The 27,291-nt window shown below is 39.8% G+C and overlaps 1 protein-coding gene across 1 annotated transcript in view; it reads right to left on the bottom strand.

The window, feature by feature from the left end:
• The window catches only part of Otc (ornithine transcarbamylase), a 59,530-nt gene that overhangs the window by 20,955 nt on the left and 11,284 nt on the right, over nucleotides 1-27,291 (bottom strand). Inside the window, exons 2-4 of the mRNA XM_042702446.1 lie at nucleotides 26,996-27,134; nucleotides 24,523-24,604; nucleotides 13,531-13,618 (exon numbers count right to left, since the gene is read on the bottom strand). Coding sequence (XP_042558380.1) covers nucleotides 13,531-13,618; nucleotides 24,523-24,604; nucleotides 26,996-27,134 — 309 coding nt within the window. The remainder of the gene's footprint in view (nucleotides 1-13,530; nucleotides 13,619-24,522; nucleotides 24,605-26,995; nucleotides 27,135-27,291) is intronic.

Raw genomic sequence — 27,291 nt, 5'->3', positions numbered from 1 at the left:
AATATGCCCATTTCCAGTGCAGAAGGAGTGGACAAGGGCTGGGGGCCATTCCTGGATGACATATATACACTCTTAGAACATTCCTTACCCGTCCCTCTTCCCTCACTCAGCACCAGAAAGCATTGCAGCACATAAATTTTGGTTGCTAATATTGACCTATATCAAAAATGAACAAGAAGTAGAAACTATCAAAGGACAGTTAATTCTAACCCCTTGGGGAGAATAAAAACAAAAAAATAAAATAAATAAGTATCTGTAACATCACGTTGTTGCCAGGAAGCTGGGATGATTTTTATAATGGAAAAGGCTCTCCTTAAGAGAAAAAGAGTAAACTTAAACAGCTCCCATTTTACAAATTGTTATCACTTATAATAAAAATCAGTACATAAAATGAGTTCTCTTTGTGAAAGACTGTGATGCTTATAAGAAAGAAGTTAATATATATAAAGACAATGTAAAATACTGGCTTAATGAAGAATAGTGAATATTACCATGATAGCTAAATTTATAATTTAACTAAGATTGCATTTATATAAAAGAAGCATAGAAAGATATTTTGTAAGCTTTTTGTTAAGTATGTCTTCATTCTTTTTTTTTTTTTTTTGGTCCGGTTGTGGGACCTGAACTCTGGGCCTGGGCGCTGTCCCTCAGCTCTTCAGCTCAAGGCTAGCACTCTACCACTTGAACCACAGCGCCACTTCCGGCTTTTTTCTTCTTTTTGCTTATGTGGTGCTGAGGAATCGAACCCAGGGCCTCATGCATGCAAGGCAAGCAGTCTACCACTGAGCTACCTTCCCAGCCTCTGTCTTCATTCTTAAGGTATATATTTGTATTACTTTCAGTCTGCATAAAGCACAAAAACTAATATCTGCAGGCCAAATAGTCTGAATCGGTTGAAACTATATTGTAAATAACAAGCACCAGGCTGGGAATGTGGCTCAGTGGTAGAGTGCTTGCCTAGCATGCATGAAGCCCTGGGTTCAATTCCTCAGTGTACACATACACAGAAAAAGCCAGAAGTGGTGTTGTGGCTCAAGTGGTATAGAGTGCTAGCCTTCAGCAAAAGAAGCTCTCAGGCCCTGAGTTCAAGCTCTAGGACTGGCAAAAGAAAAAGTCAAGCACCATCAGCATTTGTGACCTTTTGAAAAAGTAAAAAGTAAAGTCAGACCCCAGCAGTTAACTAGCACCAGTTATACAAATTCCAATGACAAAGATGATACAAGTATTTATTCCAAAGCAATAACTTAGTTAACTGTCCTGAAAAAGACATCTAAAATTTCTGATTTATTTCCTGTTCCACTGAGAAGGAAATCTAATATCCCTTAACTATAATAAGAAAAGGATTTTTTTTTTTTTTGGTCGGTCGTGGGCCTGAACTCTGGGTCTGGGTGCTGTCCCTCAGCTCTTCAGCTCACAGCTAGCACTCTGCCACTTGAGCCACAGCACTTCAGGCTTTTTCTGCTTATGTGGTGCTGAGGAATCGAACCCAGGGTCTCATGCATGCAAGGCAAGCACTACCACTGAGCCACCTTTCCAGCCTAAGAAAAGCATGTTTTTAAATTTAGAAACGAAACCAGTTTTAAGAACATTAAATATTAAAAAAAACAAGGGATACTGTCAGAATCTACCAAAAAAAAAAAAAAAGATAGGATCCTGTGGTAGACAGAATGATCCTCAAAGATTTCCATGTCCCAATATCCAGAACTAGTGTTCATATTTACTTGGTAAAAATGAATTTTAATTAAAACGGATTTTGAGATGAAAAGATTCTGCTGCAGTGATTATTCTAGCCTAATAAAATCTCAAGAGTTTACAACAGAGAAGCAGAGGTCAGAAAGGAGAGATACTATGATGTTGAGTTTGAAGATGAATGAAAGGGTCAGAAGCCAAAGGATGTAGATAACCTCTGGAAGCTGGAATGCTCAAGAAATCAAATCTCTGGAGCCTCCAAAAGGTACACAGCACTATGTACTGGTATTGAATATTGACTTACAAAACTGTTTGAACTGTTCTAAATCATGACATTTGTAGTAATTGGTAAGAGCAATATAGGAAACCAATATGGCTCCTATTAAAAAAGTGAAAACTACATCATCAAATAGCCAGATGCTGGTGGCTCATGCCTGTAATCTTAGCTACTCAGAGACTGAGATCTGAGGATCACAGTTCGAAGCTACTCCAGACATGGAAATCCAAGAGGTTTTTATCTCCAGTTAATCACAGAAAATGGTGCTGTGGCTTAAGTGGTAGAGTGCTAGCCTTGAACAAAAAGGATCTCAAGGACAGTGCCCATCCAAGACCAGAGTTTGAGCCGAGTGACAGGTAAAAAATAGCATCTATGATATTGATAGTATGTACCATTTATTATCAAAATATTAATCAACTCTGTAATCAATGTGATATTGTTTCCTTGGTAAATAAATGTTTAGAGCATTCAGGAAAATCTGAAAGGTTGGGCTTCTGATTAAATGTTTAAAAGCACTTGATTAAACTTGTAATCAATGTTTAAATGGTTAAGTTGACTTGTTTTGTGCACTTACTGTGTATTTGATTTATTGGTTGCATGAGTAGCTTGTAATTGTTTTCCTTTAATGGTGCTAGGGATCAAAGACACAACCTTATGCATACCAGACAAGTGCTCTACAAACTAGTTACAACCCCAGCCCTCCTATGTAAATTTAGATAAGGCCTGAAAGCTTGAACATGAACCAGAATCATTGGGTATGCATGCTAACACACTGTATGCTGTTTCTAATCCAGTAGGTCTGAGGTTTGCATTCCTAACAAGCTCCCAAGGGCTGTTATGTTGCTGCTTTGCTGACCACACTTTGAGAATCAGCCATTTTAGAGATATGTTTTATGCTAAATGATTGATAAATTCCTAAGTTTTATAACTGGGCTGGAAATAAAGGACAGAGAGTAAAGACTATTACTACTAGGCACACAAAGAAATCACTTTGATATTCAAACAGCTAGAAAGGAAAAGGGAGAATGACAGAACGTGGTAGTAAATGAAGCTTGGTGAGATTTCAATCACAGAATCTACTGGTAAAGTGAAATTCAATGAGATAAGGGGTGTTATGAGTGTGTGGGGGTGGTGGGGAGATATTAAGGACACTTCAGATAATTCACATTATTGTCAATGACATGTGTTTTTAATGTTTAAAGTTTCCATGAACATGGAGAAACCCCCATTCTTTATTTTTCCTGCCTTTTAAAAATGACAACAAACCTTTTTACAGGAAAGAATGACAACTCTGTAACTGGGACCAAGCTATATGAAAATTAACAATATAGATTTATGCAGTTTTCCAGAAATTCAAGACCTGACTCTTAAAATTTTTTATTCTACATGCTACAAATGAAAGGTTGACAAGTTTAAAATAGTCTGGCTCTATAAAGACTTTTTGGTATGGTGGCTCAGTGGTAGAGTGCTTGCCTTGCATGCCTGAGGCCCTGGGATTCGATTCTCCAGCACCACATAAGCAAAAAGAAAAAAAGTGGGATGTGGCGCTGTGGCTCAAGTGGTAGAGCACTAGCCTTGTGCTGAAGAGCTGAAGGACAGCGCTCAGGCCCAGAGTTCAAGCCCCAAGACCGGACCCAAAAACAAACAACAACAACAAAAAAAGACTTTACTTTTGGGCCTTATTTCAAATGAATATACGGAGATATGCTTGCCTTTCAGTAGATTCCTGCAACTTAACAATCTTAAGCATCTGCCAACAATTTTAACAAACATGGTGTTTATAAAGTCCGTTACCGAAATTGTGTTTTCCTCACAAACCCTCTTTCCTTATATGCTTCATAGCCAATATTAGTACTTTTCAAAGATGATTAACAACTTAAAAATTCTTATTCAATTTATTTACCTAAATACTATATAACAGTTTTCCCCATCATCTCTTTTCTAACTGCTTAGTAAAATAGGAAGTCTGGCATGGGACTTTAAATGGAAAGACAATTCCAAAGAGATAAAATGTGGTAAAATTTTAACATGACACTTTCTGGATGATAGCAATATTAATATATGTATATACTATCTATATTAATATATTCTCATTTAGTATTTTCTATCAAATGGAGTACTTTTGTAAATATGTAAAAAAAAAAGTATACCCGTTAAAACAGGAAAATTTCCTCAGAAAGGGATTTGAAAGTGGTTGAAAGTAAAATAGGGCTTCTTGGAGCAATGGCTAATTCTTAGACTTGGTAAAGAAATATACAAGATGAGCCTGTAATATCTCATAGCATGAAAAAGTGAAGGAGTTACCAAAGATGAATGGGATTCTGGTCAAAATGACCCAACTTGAACACAGATCACATTACCTAAAAATGTAGGACAATTTATGCATCAACAAGTATAAAAGCTGTGACAATTTGAAACCTTAAAATATATTAAAATCCACAAGCTCGCAGAGTTGCAAAAAACATTCAAGAACATTGAGAAAAGTCATAACAAGACCAATTTCAACATAATTTGAAAGTGCACTTTCAAATTGTGGGAACTCATAAGAATAGTCAAACAAACTGAAATAATGAAGAAAGACATTTTGTAAAGAGGGCTCTAATTCTGGAAGTTTTCACCTGGGGCTCAATGACCACTTGGAATGAACAGTATAGAAGAGGCATGAAAAGTATGGTGGATCTGCTGGGCGCTGGTGGCTCGCGCCTACAATCCTAGCTACTCAGGAGGCTGAGATCTGAGGATCGCGGTTCAAAGCTAACCCGGGCAGGAGAGACTGTAAGACTCCTATCTGCAATAAAAACCACCAGAAAACCGGAAGTGGCGCTGTAGCTCCAGTGGTAGAGCACTCACCTTGAGCTGAAGAGCTGAGGGACAGCGCCCAGGCCCAGAGTTAAAGCCCCACGACCGACCAAAAAAAAAAAAAAAAAGAAAAGTATGGTGGATCTAAGTAAATCCTTTCTAACTCAGAGTTTCTGATTGAATCTTCCTCCAGGAGGAAAAATATTCAAGCCCTCTGATATCTCTACGAACAACAATATCTTATCTTATTTTTACTGGTCCTGGGGCTTGAACTCATGAATTAGGCACTGTTCCACAGCTTTTGTATTCAAGGCTAGTGTTCTACAACTTTAAGCAACAGCACCATTTCCAGCTTTTTCGAGGTTAATTGGAAATAAGAAATTCTCAGGCTTTCCTGAATGGTCTGCCTTTGAATTGTGATCTCTCAGCCTCTTGGGTAGCTAGGATTACAGGTGTAAGCTTCTGGTACTCAACATTATTCCATCCTTTTTAAAGTATTCCTTTCAGGGGGCTGGGAAGGTGGCTCAGTGGTAGAGTGCTTGCCTTGCATGCATGAGGCCCTGGGTTCGATTCCTCAGCACCACATAAGCAAAAAGAAAAAAGCCGGAAGTGGCGCTGTGGCTCAAGTGGTAGAGTGCTAGCCTTGAGCTGAAGAGCTGAGGGACAGCACCCAGGCCCAGAGTTCAGGCCCCACGACCGGACCACCCCCCCCCAAAAAAGTATTCCTTTCAGTATAACAATGATTCACACCATCTCTTGACTATTTCTAATGTATGGATCCCTCCATAACTTCTTTCATTTAAGAAATCATAATGAGGGGCTAGGCCCAAGCCCAGAATCCAGGCCCCATGACTGACAAAAAGAAAAAAATAAATCATAATGATAAAGTTTGCAAACTCTTCCATGTTGCTGCAAAGTCAGACATACATTTGATTGTAGTGCATTGAATGATATCCCCTCAAAATGCTCATTTATAAATAAAAACTCAGAATTGACCTTATCTGAAAGTAGGGTCTTGAAAGATGTGATTTGGTATGATGAAATCATACTGGAAAACAGTAGGTGCCAAATCCAGTGACTGATGTTTTTATAAAGAAGAGAGGAGCTAGAACTTGACAGCTCCAGCCTGTATTCCTAGCTAGTGAGGAGGTTGAGATCTGAGGATTGTGGATTGAACCAAGCCTGGGGAGTAAAGTCTGTGAGACTCCACTAAACTACTCAGTAAAGACCAGACCTGGCCCAGTGGCTCAATGGTAGAGCTCTAGCCTTGAGAAAAAGAATCTCACCGGGCACTAGTGGCTCACGCCTACAATCCTAGCTACTCAAGAGACAGATCTGATGATCGTGATTCAAAGCCAGCCTAGGCAGGAAAATCCGTGAGACTCTTATCTCCAATAAAACCACTAGAAAACTAGAGTGGCACTGTGGCTCAAGTGGTAGAGTGCTCACCTTGAGCTGAGGAGCACAGGGACAGCTCCCAAGCCCAGAGTTCAAGCCCCACGACCAACAAAAAAAAAAAAAATATCAGGGGCTGGGAATGTGGCTTAGTGGTAGAGAGCTTACCTAGCATGCATGAAGCCCTGGGGTTCGATTTCTCAGTACCACATAAACAGCAAACGCCAGAAGTGGCACTGTGGCTCAAGTGGTAGAACACTAGCCTTGAGCAAAAAAAAAAAGCTCGGGAAGAGTGCCCAGGTGCTGAGTTCAAGCCTCAGGACTGGCAAAAAAAAAAAAAAGAAGAAAGAAAAAGAATCTCAGAGACAGTGACATAACTAAACAAATAGAAAATACCTAGATACAGAAGAAAAAAAAAAAACCTAGGTGATGAAGGCAGATTTTGGAATGATGCAGCTATAATCCAAGAAGTGAATCATGATGTAGCTAACACATGGATCCGGGGTTCCTATCTTCCAGAATTTTAAGAGAATAAATTTCTATTGTTTTAAGCATGAAGTTGTGAAAACTTATAATGGCAGCTCTAAGAAACTAATACAGTGGTTCATGCTGATTTTTCTTCCTTAGTTTTATATTAGGAGAAAAACTTTATCCATTATGACCATAAGTAAATTACATATATAAGGAAAAGTAATTGGAGTAGAATAATATTCTACTGTTTGGTTTTAAATAGAACCTTTCATATACATGGTTCCTGAAACCATATGACTAAGTACTGTACTAAATTGAAAATGACTGTGAAGCTATTATTCACCTTTCAATAATGCACTCAGAGCATTAGGCATGAACAGCTATCATTATGGAACAAACACAAAGCCTTGAAACTGGAGAGATAATGTCTCACTGCTGTTGCTAAGTTCTGTCTGATTTTACACTTCCAAAGAATCAGTGATCTGAGTCACACTAAGGTGTCACTTCTGGTGTGACATTTAAAAGTATGAGCCCAGAGCAAGGAAAAAAATAGAATATCCAACTTTTAACCCCAGTAGAGCACTAGGGAAATGACAAAAATCTGCAAATCTCTCAAATTTGAAGTAAATGTATTTGAGTGTGTGTGTGTGTGTGTGTGTGTGTGTATGTTCTGTTATGTTAAGAGTGGAAACAGCTTCTAGGAGAGACTCTTCAAGAGGCAGAAGTGAGCAGTAGAGTTGATTCTATTTGATAGGAACCTGGGCCGCCTTCAGGAATCCACATGGAATTGAGGAAACAAGTATCCTCCCAGTATAGGATATAGTCCCTTACCAGTTAGAATACAGCTAGATAAAAGAAAATTAGCAAAAATCCAGTAGTGAGATGAAAGCTTGTTTATGCCGAAGAGTTAATATAGCAGTCCTATATGCTATCCTTGGAAAATCTGTTTACAAGGGTGGCTGTTGCCTGACATCTCTGGAACTGAAGACTTTAGTAGGGTTTCCACCATTCTCAGAACTGATTTCTGTTGAACCTCATCTTTCTGGGAGTCTGGAATTTGGGTTTGTGTCAGTCTGAGGATGTTTGTGTGATCCGTCTCAAATAAAAACCTTGAGGATTGATTTCCTAAGAAAGTTAGTGCATCCTTTATGACTCTTGTAAATAGACTTGGAAACTTGTGCCTGGATTCTGAGACTTTATTCTATATCCCTTTATGATACTTTTGTAGTACTGAGAATGGAGAATGAAGCTTTGTACATGCTAGTGAAGCACTCTTAATTTTGAGCTGCAGGTTTCCTTTGTGATTTTGATTTGGAACATTTAGTTATAATAAATCTTTGCATAGGCCAGGTGCCAGTGGCTCATGCCTGTAATCTTAGCTACTCAGGAGGCTGAGATCTGAGGATTGTAATTCAAAGCCAGCAGGAAAGTACATGAGACTCTTATCTCTACTTAACCACGAAAAAAGCCAAAAGTAGAGCCATAAAAAGCCAAAAGTAGAGCTATAAGTTAAGTGGTAGAGCTCTAGCCCAGAGCGAAAAACCTACGAAACAGTGTCCAGGCCCCAGGGAGAGGGAGAGAGACAGAGACAGACAGAGACAGAGACAGAGACACAGAAAGACACAGAGACAGAGAAAGAGACGCAGAGAGACAAACACAGCGGGGGAGGCTATTTTGCTAGTACCAGGCTTCAAATCAAGGCCCCAAGATTGCTTAGATGTCTTGCTACTAGCAGGTTTTCAACAGCTTGAGCCACACCACCAGCCTCTTTTGCTGGTGATTTTGGAGATGGAGTCTGACTTTTCTGCCTGTACTGACTTTGAAACATGATCTGATCTCCGCACTAGTGGTTCAGAAGGGAATCAAAAGTACATTGCATGTGAGGCTGTCTTTTCACTGAGTTCTCAACTAAACTTTCACCTTCTCAGACAGTCCTTCCTGGTCCACCCAAGCTAAGTAAGGTAGCATCCACTCCATTGACAGAACATCCTGCATTAGCTTCATCCTCATACTTATTTCAAACTGCCCTTCTATTTGCTTTATTTGTTTGGTAAATTTTTACTCAGTCTAGAATACCTTTCCATTCTAACAAGGATCTTCTTTAACTTGGTCAGCATTTTATTCTCATTGCTAAAAAAGTATCTGGAAGGAAAACTAGATATTCACCAGCTATTTTAAGTAGATGAATAATTAAATCATTTGAAAAATAAGTGACATTTTGGAAATTGCGTCTAACAGTTTTCAAGAGACTGTCACAGGCTTGGTTTTTCTCTTCCCCCTTTTTTTTCTTGCTGCATTCACTGCTGAATTCTTTCACCCACATGCAGGCACTTTATTCTACCAGGTTCCCAAAGCAGCCAGACAGGGAGACTGGAGAATCAATGCCATCAATCAGTGTCAGGTGTGCACTATCTTCTTGATTTGAAAGGCCAAGCACTGTCACTTAAACCTCACACAATCCTTTTGCATCTTTAAAAAAAAAAAAAAGTTAAGCTTCTACAAAAAACTTAAGGAGGCAATTGCTAAGGTTTTTTCTCTGTATATTGCAAGGTAGATGTCATTAAGATTCACTTCTTTACTTCTCCCATTCAATTGCTTCTGTGAAAGGCAGTGGATTTCTCTTGTCTTCCTCAATTAAGGTTTATTGAATTTCTAAGTTTCACCATATCTCATTCATCAGATATTTTGGCAGATTAAGTAGCAGTGGGATACACAGAACAAAGTTAAATTTCTACAGTAGCAACTCTCTACCCTTTTTCTGACACGCTCACCTCCCTATCCCAGATTCTCCTAATATTATATTATCTTTATTTTCTTTTTACTCTAATTGCCTCTGCCCTCAAGGTACAAATTTCAGCAATCCTCCCATGATGAAATTGAAACTCATATTTTTAGTACTAAGCGTACACACACTTCTCCAGCTATAAATGTCACCCATGGTCCTTCTCTCCAAAAGCTTGTATACATATGCACAGAGGGTTAGCCTTCAGTACAATATTCTTTCTAGTCTATTCTTTCTCCCCAAAGCAGAAAAAATTCTTTTACTTTCTTGCTTACACACACACACACACACACACACACACACACACACACACACACACACACACACACACACACACACACACTTTCAGAATAATAAATTTGGAATCGTTTTTACTTCATTAGCTATTCCCGCTTCACAATCAATTATCATGAAACCACCTCTCATTCCCAGTGATCTACGACAACTTCACTAGCCAAGGTTCATAGTACAATGGCCCAGGTTTCTTACATTACATCCCAAATCCAGATCTCTTGAAGTATGACAAAGCTAGTCATACTCGTGTCTGAAAACATCTAACACACTTTTTAAAATGTAGATTACCACAAACTGTCTGAAACTCAATTTCTCTAAGTATAAGGTCCAGAGTTATACATTTTAACAATTCCCTAACATAATTCGCAAGCTAAGTGTTTGAATCCCTGGAATAACTATTTTTCCATCTCTACCCTGATCCAAATTACTCTAAATCTATATGCACATATTTGACATTTGGGACGCACCTCTGTTGAAGGACTATCACTTTTCATCTAATGCATTACCGTGCATTTGGGGTTATAAATTAGAACTGCTTTATTCTAAAGGAGACAAAGATACAGAGATATATTTACCAATGAAGGTCACAGAGTAGGGATGTGGCAGATATAGGATTGGATGTCAAGTATCCTAATTTCTAAGCTTTTCTGTAAAGCATTATCACAGCAGGCCTGCCTGACTGCTATCCCTTAAAAAAATCTGCTTGAAAGGCTGGTCTTGTATGACTTTCCACTAAGCCAAGCACTGTTAAGAATGGTTCTCCACACCTAAAATGATTTTAACAAACAATATAGCATATAGACAAACACTTGTTTTCCTTTGGGGGTCTGGAATCTGGGTAGATAACAATTGCATGTCAGAAACACCTACCGTATTTGTTTATATATATTTCCACAGAGTCTGAAATTCCATCTTTTTTTTTGCCAGTTCTGGGGCTTAAACTCACTCAGGCCCTAAGCACTGTTCTTGAGACTCTTTGAGCTCAAGGGTAGTGCTCTACTGCTTGAGCCAACCCTCACTTCTGGCTTTTTCTGTGTATGTGGTACTGAGGAATCAAATCTGGGGCTTCATGCATGCTAGGCAAGCACTACTAAGCCATATTCTCAGACCTGAAACTCAATTTCTGAGTGTGGGACCCAGACTTATGCATTTTACTGAATTCCTAACCTAATTTCCAAGCTAAGGTTGGAAGGACACCAAAGTGAGCGGTCTCCCTCCAGTAAAAACCCTGAGTGCTAAGTCTCTAAAGAGCTTCCTCTGTTGGCAACATTTCACATATGTGGTCACAAATCATTATTATTAAGGGAATAAAGTATCTCTTGTACAGCTTCACTATAAGATTGAGATCATACCTAGTTTAACCTGGAGTTTGTGTATCTTGTCAGTTGTGGGGCTTGAACTCAGGGCCTGGGAACTGTCCCTGAGCCTCTTTGTGCTCAAGGCTAGTACTTTACACCATTTGAGCCACAGTGCCACTTCTGGTTTTCTAGTGGTTAATGAAGGTAAGAGTCTCACAGTGACTTTTCTGCCTGTTCTGGCTTAATATGGTGATCCTCAGATCTCAGCCTCTTGAGTAGATAGGATTATAGGTGTGAACCACCGGAACCCCACTATATAATGTGTATCTTTGCCTTTGCTGATTGCAGTTGGTAACTTTTTGCTGCAATGATTCATAACCATGAGTATAACTGTGTGGGAGGCCTACTAGTTAGTGAATCATCAAGGCTTAGGATGGTCTTGAGAACCTCTGATTACACAACCCAATACTTTCCATGATTTATTTCATATTCTCTCTTATGGACTGAATAGAAGTACCAGTGAGTGATCAAAACCTCATGGCCTTAAACAAAACAGCATGACATAAATCCTGTTTAATCTCTAAGCTCCATTACTTCTCTGAAATATCATTTCCTCATCTCAAAAACAGGGACAGGGCTGGAAATGGGGCTCAGAGGTAGAGTGCTTGCCTAGCATACATGAAACCTTGGGTTCAATTCCTCAGTATCACATAAACAGAAAAGGACAGAAGTGGTACTGTAGCTCTCAAGTGGTAGCGAGCTAGCCTTGAGTACAAAGAGGCTCAGGGACAGAGCCTTAGTTCAAGCTGCAGGACTAAACAAAAAAAAAAAAAAAACATTTAGAGGGCTGGGAAGTTGGCTCAGTGGTAGAGTGCTTGCCTCGCATGCATGAGGCCCTGGGTTTGATTCCTCAGCACCACATAAGCAGGAAAAAAAAAGCCAGAAGTGGCGCTGTGGCTCAAGAGGTAGAGCGCTAGCCTTGAGCTGAAGAGCTGAGGGACAGCGCCCAGGCCCAGAATTCAGGCCCCACGACCAGACCCCCCCCCCCCCCAAAAAAAAATACATTTAGAGAATACCACAGAGGTTGATAGTTAAACAAGGTATTTAACTATTGCTATTGTCTCATGTTTCTGGAATCCTATTGACTCCAGTGATCTGTGTGAAACCCCTCTTCTTGGCTGGCAATCCATACTTTCGTGGATATTCAGCTGGCTTTTCAACTCTTCAACATTTTTTTTTAACCATGGTTCATATGGTGTTTATTGACAACCCTTACTGAAATTTTTTCACCTTAATGTACCTCTGGCTTTATTCCCTCCCTGCCCCTGATCCTAGAGCTTGAACTCTGGGCTTGGGCACTGCCCCTGAGGTTCTTTTGCTCAAGGTTACAGTTCTACCACTAAGCCAAGTGTTACTTCTGGCTTTTTCTGTGATTAGTTGGATTTAAGAGTCGCCTTGAATTTCCTGCTGGAAACCTGTTGACTGATGGTAAAGGTGAAGCCCTGACTTAAAACCATACTACCATTAAAAAAAAAACTCATTCATGTCCGTGTATTATTTTTGTCCCAGCATGCAAAAGATAGCAACACTTTAATATTGTCATTGTCTCATGAGAAATAACATAACTAAAAGATTTGAAAATGAGTCATTAGAAATTTAGCAAGTCAAATAAAGTAAAAAATTTTTTTGGTCATGGGACTAGAACCCGGGCGAGCACTACCACTTGAGCCCCGGCCCCACTTCCAGTTTTCTGGTGGTTGCATGGGTAAGAGCCTCACAGACATTCCTGTCCGTGCTGGCTCTGAACTGTGAACCTCAAATCTCGCCTCCTGAGAAGCTAGAATTATAGGTGTAAGCCATCTGCTCCCAGTGGTAAATTCTTTTACATGCGCGCGCGCGCACACACACACACGCACACACACACACACACACACACATACACACACACACACACACACACACACACGGGTAGTTGCTTTAATAGGAAAAAATAATTATTCATCTCTCTGAAGTGCAAATTTGTTTTAATGTAAGGGGATTTTGAACTTGGCGTCAAAGCCAACCCAGGCAGGAAAGTCTGAGACCCCTGCCTTCACTAAACTACCAAAAAAGAGCCAGAAGTGGACGTATGGCTCAAGTGGTAGAGCACTAAACTTGAGCAAAAGAAGCTCAGGGGCAGTGATAAATGAATTAGAACAATACTTACCATATTATAAACGTTAGCCATTCATAATATCACCTACTCTGATAGTGACAACTGAACATATCAATTTCCATGTATTTCCATTTCCTTGATAATTTTTGAGTTTTATTAAATTTAAGATGTTAGAATTTTTATCCCAACCATGGAAATTGGCCAGAGGATAAGGGGAAACATCTCAAACATCAGGTAAATAGAGAAAGAGGGACAAGAAAGAAAGAAGAGGAATATGAGAGGGAAAGCCAGTATTCAAAAAGACATACGTTTTCTTTCTGAAACCACCATAGTTTTAAATAAGCTCTGAATAGAAGAAAAGCTCACAAACCGGGCAGTGTCCTTGAGACTTTCATTCACACCCAAATGAATGTCTTGCGTGGTAAGGAAACAAGGGTGGCCTCCCAGCAGTGCAAAGCCTACAATAAAATAAACAGAAAGTGTTTTGGAAAAAAAGAACTCAATTGTGAAACAACATTAGGAGGAAATTGCCCCATCACAAATGAAAAGTTATGGTCTTTAAAGCTCTGCAACTTCTGATAGGAAATATCCAGACCAAAAAGATAAATAAAGGGACGTAGATAAAATTTTGTTCACCAGGACTGGACTTTCCTTCAGATATATGCCCATTCCTCCAACTGAAAATAATGGGCCTCCTCCCATTTGGAGCCTCATTTTTGGGTCCGGTCATGGGGCCTGAACTCTGGGCCTGGGCACTGTCCCTCAGCTCTTCAGCTCAAGGCTAGCACTCTACCACTTGAGCCACAGCGCCACTTCTGGCTTTTTTCTTTTTGCTTATGTAGTGCTAAGGAATCGAACCCAGGGCCTCATGCATGCAAGGCAAGCACTCCACCACTGAGCCACCTTCCCAACCCCTGGAGCCTCATTTTGATTCTCTAAGATATAGAAAAATGTCCATATAGGAGCTTGAAAAAAATAAATTGTAGCTATATGAGATATTATGGATTGTAAAGGAATCGAATTCAATAATAAAAAGGAATGAGCACGAATATTGTGCTGAATGAAAGAAGCTAGAGCCAAAAGAGTAAATACTACATAATTCCATTTATATTAAGTTCTAGTCTAGGATAAACTAACCTAGAGTGTCAGAAATTAAAATAGTGATTGCTTCTAGAGATGGTGATTGATTAGCAAAGAACAGAGAATTTTCTAACACAATTGAAATGCCTTATATCTTCATTGAGCTTCTGGGTTCCACAGGCATACGCTTGTCAACACTGATAGTACTATAAACTTAACAGCTGTCCACTTTACTACATATAAATTATACTTTTTTTTGTCATAGGGCCAGAACTCTGGGTCTGGGCACTGTCCCTCAGTTCTTCAGCTCAAAGCTAGCACTCTACCACTTGAGTCACAGCACCACTTCTGGCTTTTTCTGTTTATGTGGTGCTGATGAATCGAACCCAGGGCCTCATGCATGTAAGGCAAGCTCTCTACCACTGAGCCACCTTCCCAGCCCTATACCTTTTTAAAAACTTAAAAATAAAATAAGCACTGATGAGTCACTAAAGATAAAGGATTACTCTATTATTGCTAACTGTTTTCTGGATCTTCCAACAAGCACAAAGCTAACTACACCAGCAAATTACCCTTAATACTTTAAAACTATTATTGTTGTATTGTGAGAGATTTAGACCAAACCTCACTACTCAGAGCCAGAGTTAAAACTCTGTCCACACAGAAAAGAGTTGCATCATAATGGGCTAGTGCAAAACTATGGGAGACTGTGACCTCCAGACAGAACTATACTATCTCATATGGCACAGATGCAATGGGTAGACTTTCTCCAGCATGTATAAAAGCAAATAAGCATAATTTTTCCCTCCATATTGTAATGTGCTTAATTTATCTTTGGGGAAACATGTAACTGTCACAATTAGCTAATCCCATCTGTTTAAGGGATTTCCTCTGTAAGAAGGAAATCATTAATTGCTAGGTGAATTGGATAGTGAGGAATTTTAGACCCACAAGTGGGAATTTGACTCAAGGTCTCAAATTCTTCAATGATGCCTTAAACCATTTGAAGTAATTTCAATGTGTTGGTATTAAATGATATTAATTTTGGTTAATGTGAAAACATAACTATATTGAAACAATCTTATTTGGCGGTCGTGGGGCTTGGGTACTGTCCCCATGCTCTTCCGCTCAACTGCTTAGCCATAGAGCCACTTCCTGTTTCGTAGTGGTTTATTAGAGATAAGAGTCTCACAGATGTTCCTGCCCTGGCTGTCTCTGAACCATGATCCTCAGATCTCAGCTCCTGAGTAGATAGGATTACAGGCGTGAGTCACCGGAGCTTAACACTGGTGCTGGTGGCTCATGCCTGCAATCCTAGCTACACACAGGAGGCTGAGATCTGAGGATCGTGGTTCAAAGCCAGCCCAGGCAGGAAAGTCCATGAACTCCAATAAAACACTCAGAAAACCGGAAGTGGAGCTGTGGCTCAAATGGTATAGCGGTAGCCTTTTAGCTGAGGATCTGAGGGACAGCACCCAGGTCCAGTGTTCAAGCCCCACAAACGACAAAAAAACAACAACAACAAAAAGACAATTAAATAAGGCAATATATTAACTATTAGACTAACAAGAGAAATTGGTATATTTCTTTTGATAATCTACTTAAACAACGTATTATATTCTACCTGTTTCATACTTAAAAGGGTTCCCTAAATTTACCTAAAGCAAAAGCTTTCTAGACTTAAGCCATAAAGTCCTAAATCTTGCAATGACTATTCACAAAGCTAAATCATGTGCTGTCACTTCTTTCACTGAATCTCTCATTGTGACAATTGACAAAGGAGATATTACAAAAATTTTATAAACTGGATGCTAGTGGCTCATACCTATAATCCTAGCTACTTGAAGAGGATGAAAATGGGAGTATTGCTGGGGGCCAGTGACTCACGCCCTTAATTGTAGCTACTCAACAGGCTGACTGAGATCTGATTGAGGTTTGAAGCCAGCCTTGTTAGGAAAGCCCAAGCAACTCATCTCCAATTGAAGTGGAACTGTGGCTCAAAGTGGTAGAGTGCTAGCTTTGAGAAAAATTGCTCAGGGACAGTGCCCAGGCCCTAAATTCAACTCCCAAGACCAAAAGAAAAGAGAGAGAGAGAGAGAGAGAGAGAGAGAGAGAGAGAGAGAGAGAGAGAAAGAAAGAAAGAAAGAAAGAGAAAATGGGAAGACTACAAATTGTCTGTCTTGCCTACTAATCCAAGTGCTCTTTCACTTTTAATGTCTCCAGATAATCATGGGACAAATAGAAAAAGGAAATGTCCCATGTATACACAATAGAATTTTACTAAGTCTTTACGGAGAATGAAAGTAGGCAGGGTGTGATGATGCACCCTGGTGGTCTTAGTTACTTAGAGGAAACTAGGAGGATCCTGGTTTAAGGCCAGCTGGGTAAAAATTTTCGAAGAACCCATCAAAGTGTCTGTGATATATTCCTGTCATCCCAGCTATTCAAGAAGGTGTACATAGGAGGAACATGGTCCAGGCCAGCCTGTGTATAAAATCGAAATACCTAAAATACCTAAAGCTAAAAGTGCTGGGGTATGTGGTGCATGTGGTACAGCATCTACATAGCAAGTACAAGTCCTAAAGTCAAACCCCTAATATCAGCACCAAAACATAAGAATAAATTGTCACTTGCTGGAAAATGAAAGGAACTGGAGATCATCATCAAGTCAAGTGAAATAAGACAAGTCTTCCAAACACAAATGCCATATATTCCCTGAAAATCAGAGGGGTAATACTAGAGGGGTGGAAGTAAAAAAAGCGAGGTGGAAAAGGGGGACAAGGGACAAAAACGGGCAAGTTGATGTGATCAAATTGTATTCTAAAGGTGTCATAATAAAATCCTTCAGTACGTACAACTGATATATGCCCATATAATAGAATTTATTGTGACCTCCCATGTGCCTAGTATAAGGATGAATATCATTTCAGAGTTAAGTGTATAGAGAAAGATCACAAGCAGAATTTAGGACTTCCAGGCAGGTATGATCCAAATCACATTGGTACTTTGAGGACCAGTCTTTTTGCCATCTTAACTCAGGATTTGACTGTTACACTTACTGATGTGAATCTGCTTTGTTCTCATGACTTGATATTGCTCCCAAGGCCCACTACTACCCTCTTCCAGGGACCCTCCCTGGCAAACTACTCTCAGGAATCTTATCAGAATCCCTATCTTTGAGCTATACTCATCAAGACCTCAGCCTTAGCCTTACCTAAAGGTATAGGACCCTCTGCCTCAACTGCAAGGACATCACAAACCCAAAATAAGACCTTTTGCTACAACTACAAGGACACTACAAATCCAAAACTCAGACTATAGTTAAACCCTAAAACCCCCATGCTCCTCACTTCTTTATCTGACTCTCCTCAGTGGTACTTGGAGTCCCTCTGCAGTGCTGATTAAAGCCTGTTCTGATCTGTTGACATCACTTGACTCCTTATTTTGCTCATCTGCTAGTTTTTCAATCACTTTCATTCCCTCCATGTGCTATAGATTGACATTGAACTAGGATGAAATGGAGGTAGGAAGAGTCACAAAAAACATTTACATGTAGGAGTCAGAGACTTCAGCAACTCACAAAAATAAGCAAATGGGTGCTGGGAAGGTAGCTCAGTGGTAGAGTGCTTGCCTTGCATGCATGAGGACCTGGGTTCGATTCCTCAGCACCACATAAGCAGAAAAAAAGCCAGAAGTGGTGCTGTGGCTCAAGTGGTAGAGTGCTGGTCTATAGCTGAAGAGCTGGGGGACAATGCCCAGGCCCAGAGTTCAGGTCCCACAACCGACAACAACAAAAAAGTAAATGGAGGATATTGCTTCTGAGAAGAAATAGCTACTCAAAAAGAAGCATCACACCCCAGTTCAAAAGCATAGTTCAACCTGGGCACTGGTGGTACATTCCTGTAAATCCTAGCTACTCAGGGGGCTGAGATCCGAGGATCATGCTTTGAAGTGAGTCCAAGTAGGCAAAGTCCCTGAGACTCTCATCTTCAACTAAACACTAAAAAAAGCTAGAAGCAAAGCTGTGGCTTAAGTGGTAGAGCACAAGCCTTGAGTGAAAAAGTTCAGGGATAACACCTAGGCCCTAAGTTCAAGCCCAAGTCTTGAGTAACAAGATGCTTTGTGTGGGTTTGGAGGTTCTGTAAAACCATCAAGAGCTGCCATAGCTGAAGAGAAGACAGAAGGACAGGTGTCCACTTTCCATCCTTCCTCAGGAGTAATCTGTTTGTTTGTTTGACAATCCTGGGGCTTGAACTACTCAGGGCCTGGGCACTGTCTCTGAGTTTCTTTTGCTCAAGGCTAGCACTCTATCACATCAGCCACAGTGCCACTTCTGGCTTTTTATTCTGTTTATGTGGTATTTAGGAATTGAACCCAGGGCTTCATTTAGGCTAGGCAAGCACTCTACCACTAAGCCACATTCCCATCCCACACCATTTACTTTTGACTGATAGATTTATGTTAATTTCTCCACTTCTCTTTGAGGCAATAAAAGCAAATACCATTTTGTTTTTCCTTTTCTCACAGATTCCTTCTGGCTTTGGAAGAAAGGGTTCAAATGATTCATTCACTTTAAATGTGAGACATCTGAGGGCTCTTGCTGGTAGAAGTAAGATAGTCATTAACATCCCTGTATTTGGCTTTCATAGTTGCAAAATACAATCACAATTTTTATATTGACATTTTTGTACAGATAATGAATTTGAAACACCTGCTAAAGTACTCACTGCTATTTCACCTTGAAATACCACTGTTAAATAATGAAAAGAATCCTCTCTTGGAATGCCCTGCATAATTTCCTATCGGCTACTACATTTACTGAGATTAACAAATGTCCCCATCTATCAGTTCAATTAACTTGCAATAAAAGAATATGATCAGACACAAAAAAAGAAAATATTCAATAGTAGACACAGAAAAATTGCATGGTTTTCCAGGAAGACATACGAAGAATGGATGAGGAATTAATGACCTACACACAGTGACATGAATACCTCTTACAAATATAATGTTGAGCAAAAGAAGCCAGCCACAAAATAGCACATGCTGAATGATTCTATTTATATGAAGTTTGGAAAGCAATCTTTCGTTAGAAGCCCAGATAATGGTTACCCTTGGATGAGAGAAGTAGCAACTGGAAGGAGAAAACAAGGTTGGAAGCCAGGCATTGATGGCTCATGCCTGTAATCCTAGCTACTCAGGAGGCTAAGATCTAAGGATCACAGTTCAAAGCCAGCCCTGGCACGAAAGTCCATGAGACTCTTATCTCCAATAAACGACTAGAAAAACCATTTGTGGCACTGTGGCTCAAATGTGGTAGAGTGCTCACCTTGAACTGAAGAGCACAGGGACAGCACCCAAGCTGAGTTCAAGTCCCATGACCGACCGAAAAAAAAAAAAAGATAAAAAAGAAAACAAGGTTGGAGATGAGGGCTTCTAGGTGCTGCTAACATTCTTTTCACTACCTGGGTGTTAATTAAAAATGCAATGGTTAATATGAGAATTCATTGAGCTAATATACATTTAGTGATTTGTGCAGTTTTCTGAAACTGTGTTACACATGACTAAATGTGTTATAGCTGGGCATGATGTCTTCTGTATTTACAGTTACTCAGGAGGTTAGAAAGAAGAATCAGTGCAAGGTCAGCTCAAGTAAAAGATAGGACTCTATCTCAAAAACAAACTTAGAAACAAAAAAAAAGAATGGGATATAGCTCAGGTGAGAGGCCTCAAGTTCTATTGCTAGTAAGCATGGAAAATCTAAATAAAGATGTTACATAAACAATGTATATGGGTGGAGAATTTGCATTTTGCATTATATCCTGTGATCATGAAAAATAGTGCTGAATCTCTGAATCTCAGTCTGTGCAAAGAATCTTAAAAGAGATCACTCTTATCTCAGGGGTTGCTATTATTCTGGGACAGAAAGACAGTTGATTACACTATTTTAATTCTAAACAATGAAGATTATACCTCTGGTGAAATTATACCAAAGAAGAACTATTAAGATTCACATATATACAAAGAAATGTTCTGCCATGATTCTGATGAGGGTGGACCTTATGTAAGCATTTAAGGCAGCTTCTTGCTCTAATTCTCCAGCTACTGACTTTATTAGCATGCCTTATGCCATTAGATCCACAGGTACTCATACAGGATAATACCAAATACTCTGCGAACCTTAAGATTTAAGAGCCAAAGATTCCTTTCTTCTTGACTTGTTATGGTTTGCAATTTTGTGCAGGTTTCAGAACACTTATTTAGAGAAAAATCATCATTTGACAAAATGCTTAATACCATGAGTAGAAGCAATTTCACTCAAATAAAATGTGACCATTACATGCTTTAAATTAGATATTAAGAATACACTTAATAATAGGAAAAATAATAGGAAAAAATCCTGAGACTGCCATATACTAGCTTTGTGTTTGTGGGCCATTTCTTGAATCTGCTTAGATCTCTTTTTCTCAGTGGTCATGAGCTTTAAGGGAGAAAATGCATAAAAATGAAGAGCATTTGGCACAGGTGTGTGTGTGTGTGTGGGCACAGGTGTGTGTGTGTGTGTGTGTGTGTGTATGTGTGTGTGTGTGTGTGTGTGTGTGTGTGTGTGTGTGTGTGTGTGTGTGTGTGTGTGTAAAACCCAGCTCATATACATGCAGTGTTGCAAAGGAGCAAAATTTAAGGATTTTCTGAATGCTTTATTTTTTATTTTTCTGTAGGTCAGATGACAAAAATGATCACTTATATAAGCCATCTTCAAAGAGCAAATGTACTTATTTGTCCTCTTCCTAAAGCTTTTATGATTAGGCAACACTATTTCCACTATTCCTGCCTCCTTCTTTCAAGGAGTAAAGGGAATGCATTAATATGAATAGTGAACTTGAGATCTGAATCTCAGCGCCATTTGTGTCAATTGAGTGAAATCAGTAATTTGTTTAAATCCCTAAACTTCATTTTTGTTATCTACTTGATCAATTTCACTATTGATTATTACAGGGCAATAATTGCTTGCAATACAGTACTTGTTTGCTTCTAAGACCTAGAAAATTGAGGATTGGAAGGCAGGACAATTTGAATAATCCAATATATTTTTGTTTGTGGTACTTCCTTCACAGGTTTGTATGATTTGTCCTTTGGGGAAGTTATATTATTGATTCAAGGGGGATCTGATAGAGCAGAAACATAGAGAGAAAGAAGAAAGGCAATTTGTGGCTTATAAGTGTCAAAATAGACTTTTTGAAACTCATTTCAGTGATAATAGCTTGAGAAAAGTAAGAAAATTTGAGTTTCAGCTGTCTAGGATTCTAGACAAAACAATAGGTTTGGAAGAACATGAGTCCATTTTTTCTCCTGTTTTATCACCTGCATTCTAATACTATGATCTAGATAGAAGGGAAGCAAGGAGAGTGGGAAGAAACCAAAGAAATAAAACTGAAGGAGCTTTGTTTGACACTAAACCTGTTGTGTGTTGGGCTGGAAAGGTGGCTCAGTGGTAGAGTGCTTCCCTTGCATCCATGAGGCCCTGGGTTCGATTCCTCAGCACCACATAAGCAGAAAAAACCTGGAAATGGCGCTGTGGCTCCAGTGGTAGAGTACTGGCCTTGAAAGAGCTGAGGGACAGTGCCCAGGCTCAGAGTTCAGGCCCCACAACTGACCAAAAATAAAAATAATAAATAAATAAATAACCCTGTTGTGTGTTCTAGACTAACTTCCAAAGGGTAGGGAGCATGATGAGAAAAACCTCATGGTGTTCTTCTGAGGAATCCTAGAATGGAGAGCATCAATCTCTTACTCCTTAAGACAGAGTTCTAGAAAGGAACAAATGTTCTAGAGTTCCTTGACATTCCACTTGAAGGCACAGTAAAAATGGCTTTGCAGTATTTCTGTACCCAATGTGGAATAGAGAGCTATGAAAAGGTTGAGGGAACTAAACCAAGAGATGTCTCAGGTCTTGTGATCAGAATAAAAAAAAATTTAAGATCCAATGGAAATACAGAAATACAAGCAGAATCCAAAGTGGACATTTGATGATGATATCCTAATAATATTCAAGGACTATATATATCTGATACTTAGATAGCTATACAGTTAGATATTCTCTAAGATTTAACCATGACTATGAGGAAAAGGAGACCTAACCTTGACAAAGTGAACTCTAAAACAACTTAGAATTGTCTCTCTGGTGTGTCAAATATTGTTTCCACTCTCCAGCAGAATCAGGAAGCACAAGAAAAAGTTCATGGGTTATAAAAATTACGACACACTTTTTTTTTTTTGGTTGGTCATGGGGCTTGAACTCTGGGCCTGGCCACTTGTCGCTGAGCTCTTCAATTCAAGGCGCACATGCTCCCACTTGAGCCACAGCACCACTTCCGGTTTTCTGGTAGTTTATTGGAGTTAAGAGTCTCAGATTTTCCTCCCCCGGCTGGTTTTGAACCTAGATCCTCAGATCTCAGCCTCTGGAGTAGCTAGGATTACAGGCGTGAATCATCAGCTGCCGGCAATAAATATATATATATATATATATTTTTTTTTTTTTTTTTTTTTTGTCAGTCACGGGCCTTGAACTCTTGGCCTGTGCACTGTCCCTGAGCTCTTCGGCTCAAGGCGAGCTCTCTACCACTTGAGCCACAGCACCACTAAGACAAATTTCTTACTCACAAAAGTTAGAGGCCTAGGGCTGGGAAGGTGGCTCAGTGGTAGAGCGCTTGCCTTGCATGCATGAGGCCCTGGGTTTGATTCCTCAGCACCACATAAGCAAAAAGAAAAAAGTCAGAAGTGGCGCTGTGGCTCAAGTGGTAGAGCGCTATCCTTGAGCTGAAGAGCTGAGGGACAGCACCCAGGCCCAGAGTTCAGGCCCCATGATCGGACCAAAAAAAAAAAAGAGTTAGAGGCCTGAGATTTTGTGTTCACTTCTAGTTTGCTTTTATCATGAAGAGCTAAGTGGGGCTTTTATTCAAGTCTTCATGGGATTTCCATAGATAAAGCTAATCATCTTGCTTATAGCTTTTTTTTTTTCATTTTGCACTGGTTGTGGGGCTTGAACTCCTTGGGCGTGGATGCTGTCCCTGAGCTTTTGCACTCTACCACTTGAGCCACTGTGCCACTATTGGCTTTTTGGTGGCTAATTAGAGACAAGAGTTTTCATGAACTTTCCTGTACCAGCTGGCTTTGAACTGCAGTCCTCAGAACTCAGCCTACTGAGTAGCTAGGATTATAGATCTGAGTCACTACTTACTGCCCCACCCCTTGTTTATAGCTTTTATGAGAATTGTAACTAGCTTACACTACTGCTTCCAGTGAAAGTATTTACTCTGTGGTTGTTCAACAGACAATCTCCCCACCACTGTACTCTCCTAAATCCTCACCCTGCTTCTTCAACATTGAGTGTGAGTCTGACAGTGGACTCACCTATATTTTTAGGACAAGCCAGGCTAAAAGTGAGGTCCTGGGTGCTGTCCCTGAGCTTTTGTGCACAAGGTTAATGCTCTACCACTTGAATCACTGAACCACTTCAGTTTGAGTGGTTAATTGGAGCTAAGAGTCTCATGAGGACTTTCCTGCCCAGGCTGGATTTGAACTGTGATCCTGAGATCTCAGCCTCTTGAATATCTAGGATTACAAGCCAAGAGCTGGGCCAGGTGCCCGTGGCTCACGCCTGTAATCCTAGCTACTCAGGAGGCTGAGATCTGAGGATCAAGGTTCAAAGCCAGCCCAGGCAGGAACATCCGGGAGACTCTTATCTCCAATAAACCACTAGAAAACCGGAAGCAGCGCTGTGGCTCAAACAGTAGAGAGCTCACTTTGAGCTGAAGAGTGCAGGGACAGCACCCAGGCCAAGAGTTCAAGTCCCACGACCGACCAAAAAAAAAAAAAAAAAAGAAAAAGAAAACAAGCATGAGCTGGCACCCGGCTACGCAACATACTTTGCTTTGTTTTTTCTTTTTTGTTGTTTTTGTTTTTGTCAGTTGTGGGGCCTGAACTCTGAGCAACATACTTTGATAGAAAAGTTTCTCTCAGGGCTGGGAAGGGGGCTCAGTGGTAGAGCGCTTGCCTTGCATGCATTGAGGCCCTGGGTTCGATTCCTCAGCACCACAAAAGCAAAAAAGAAAAAAGCTGGAAGTAGCATTGTGGCTCAAGTGGTAGAGCGCTAGCCTTGAGCTGAAGAGCTGAGGGACAGTGCCCAGACCTAGAGTTCAGGCCCCACGACCGGACCCAAAAATAAAGTTTTTCTCACAATTCTCCCTCTTTTATTTCTTATTACTTTCTTCAAACTACTCACCTGTTTCTGTGGATAGTCTTGTTCGAGTGCTTCTTTTCTCAAAAATCATGCCTAAGGACTTTCCTTGCAACAAAGGCAAATACTGAAAATTAAGCACAAAACTAAGTTAAAATGAAAAATATACTATATATCCAATAGCAACATCTGTTTCAAAAAACATTCTTTATAGAAAATGTACACTAATAAATCACTGCTTCTGGGGCTGGGAATATGGCTTAGTGATAGAGTGCTTGCCTTAGATGCATGAAGTCCTGGGTTTGATTCCTCAGTTATAATTAACAGAAAAAGCCAGAAGTGGTGATGTAGCTCAAGTGGTACAATGCTAGCTTTGAGCAAAAGAAACTCAGAGATAGTGCCCAGACCCTGAGTTAAAGCCCCGGGACTGGCTTCACTGTTTCTAAATTAAGGGCTTACAATATTATTTTTAAAGTTAATTTAAATCTGGGTATTGGTGGCTCATGCCTATAATTCTAGCTACTTGGGAGGCTCAAGAGGATCACCCTTGAAGGCTAGCACAGGAAGTCTATAAGATGCTATTTCAATGGAAGAAGCTGAGTATGGTGTGACACTGTCATCTCAGTTGACAGTGAAAAGAAGGATCATGGTCCAGGAATTCATTCAGGAAGAAACTGAGACCCTATCTCAAAAATAACCAGAACACAAAGGGCTGGAGGATCAGCATCTGCATAGCAAGTATGAGGACTTAAGTTCAAATGTCAGTTCTGCCAAAGAAAGTAAATTTAATCCCGGTATCTTGTAAGGAGGATATCAGGACTACTGCAGTTTGAGGCCAGTCCAGACAAAAAATTAGTGAGACCTCCAGCTCAACAAAAAATGGTGCACACAATGATGTGGATCTGTCATACCAGCTATGCAGAAGGTATAAATAGGAAAATCTTGTCCAGGCCAGTAAAAACACACAAGATCATACTTGAAAAACAACTAGAAGCAAAAAGGGATAGGGGCATGGCTCAAATGGGAGAGTACTGCCTAGCAATCACAAGTTCCTGAGTTCAAGCCCCAGTAATTGCCAAAAAGTTTTTTGTCATGTTCAATATAAATGCGGAAATGGAACAGTAATTCTCACAGCTTATTGACACGTAATTAGTAAGTAATATTAATTATTCCAGGGTCAATCTGGGCGCTTATTCCATTCTAAAGCAGAATAGTTCACACTAGAACCATTATCTCATTGAACTGCAATGAAGTCCTTAATTCAATTTTCAATGGTTTGAAGTTGTGTGGCTCAGAGGTGTTTTCTCAGCTAGAAGCATGCTAGTTTGTTGACATGGGACAAGATTCCTACTTAAGTCAGTGATAAAGCCTCAGTACTACAGCTTCACATCCTTCGTACATTCTCATGGGGAAAAGTACAAAAGCTTTATTTCTGGAAATGATATAAAAACCATGCGAGTCTGGGTGGGTAAGGTTCTTCCTCCTTTCTCTTGGTGGACTTTTTTTTTTTTTGGTTGGTCATGGGGCCTGAATTCTAGGCCTGGGCATTCTCCCTGAATTCCCTGAGTGTCTGTTCCTCAAGGCTAGCCCTCTCACACTTGAACCACAGCGCTAATTCCAAGGTGCTGAGGAATCAAATCCAGGGCCTCACAAAGCAAGTACTCTACCACTGACCACCTTCCCAGCCCCTTGGTGGACTTCTTGATGGAAGGTGTTCTGTTCTCCTGCCAGCTAACCTTATAGAATGTAATCTAGGGAGACGTCTTTCTCATTTCAGTTGTTCAATAGGATTACAGCGTCTGTCCATCTGTTCTTTGGAACTTGAGAACCTAGCCAACTAGATAAGGAAATCAAGGCTGTGTCAAATATTCTCAAACTGGAATCCATTCTTTGAAAAGTATTTGATCACACTTGGAAGATAAAACTGCTTTCACAATTAAGTGGTCTAAATGAAGCTGCTGCATTAATTAAGCCTGTTTCAAGCATAAATTGCTCAAAATGCAGAATAATGCTTACAGCTAAGCACCATATCACATTTCTTCCCCTCATTGGCAACCATTTTATTGTTCCTTTGCTAATCTGAATGTTTTTTTAAGCACCATATCACTGTGAATTGTTGTATTATTCTAATGATCCTATATCTGATATGCACCCAGAACTAAAATTTACTGGGAAAAAAATTTATCATCCTTATTTTTTAGCTTGATAGAAAATATACAAAGAAGGGGTATATAAAAAGAAAATCTTTCCAGACAAATGATTCCTTCGGTTTTGATCTCGTTAATAATGAATTTTAACATTCCACATGAAGGAAGTGCAATGACTTGTCACAGAATGACTGATTTTTATGCTTTTTTATATGCCTGTCCATTCAACGATAATCAATTATCTTGACTGTGAGGTTTCATTACATAGCTACTGTGTAGGAATTTTAATATATTTCCTTTTTCTTGGGAAATACTGCCTCTGGAAAAGGCTGACAGGTAGTAATAGAAGGTAAAGACAAAATGTAACATACTTCTCCTTTCTGTTTTATCCTAAATTTCAGATCGGCAGATAGCCATAGCAGATATTTAATTTCTTCTCCTGTGAAGTCCTTTAGAGTGAGGAGGTCACGACCCTTCAATTGGACTTCATTTTGTAGTGCCTTCCCACACCTACAAAACGGGATGAAAGAGAAATGGGAATTTAAGGAAACACATACTGTATGCTGGTTTCTTGCAATATTCTTGAAAGAAAACATAGCAAATCACTAACAGCCTCAGATGTCTCTATGTTGTTTATACATTGAAACACACTGGGCTATGATTTACC

This window comes from Dipodomys spectabilis, unplaced genomic scaffold (assembly GCF_019054845.1).
Source record: "Dipodomys spectabilis isolate Male_0828 unplaced genomic scaffold, ASM1905484v1 ptg000324l, whole genome shotgun sequence".
Taxonomy (NCBI): Eukaryota; Metazoa; Chordata; class Mammalia; order Rodentia; family Heteromyidae; genus Dipodomys; species Dipodomys spectabilis.
This window is presented reverse-complemented; position numbering and strand designations above follow the sequence as displayed.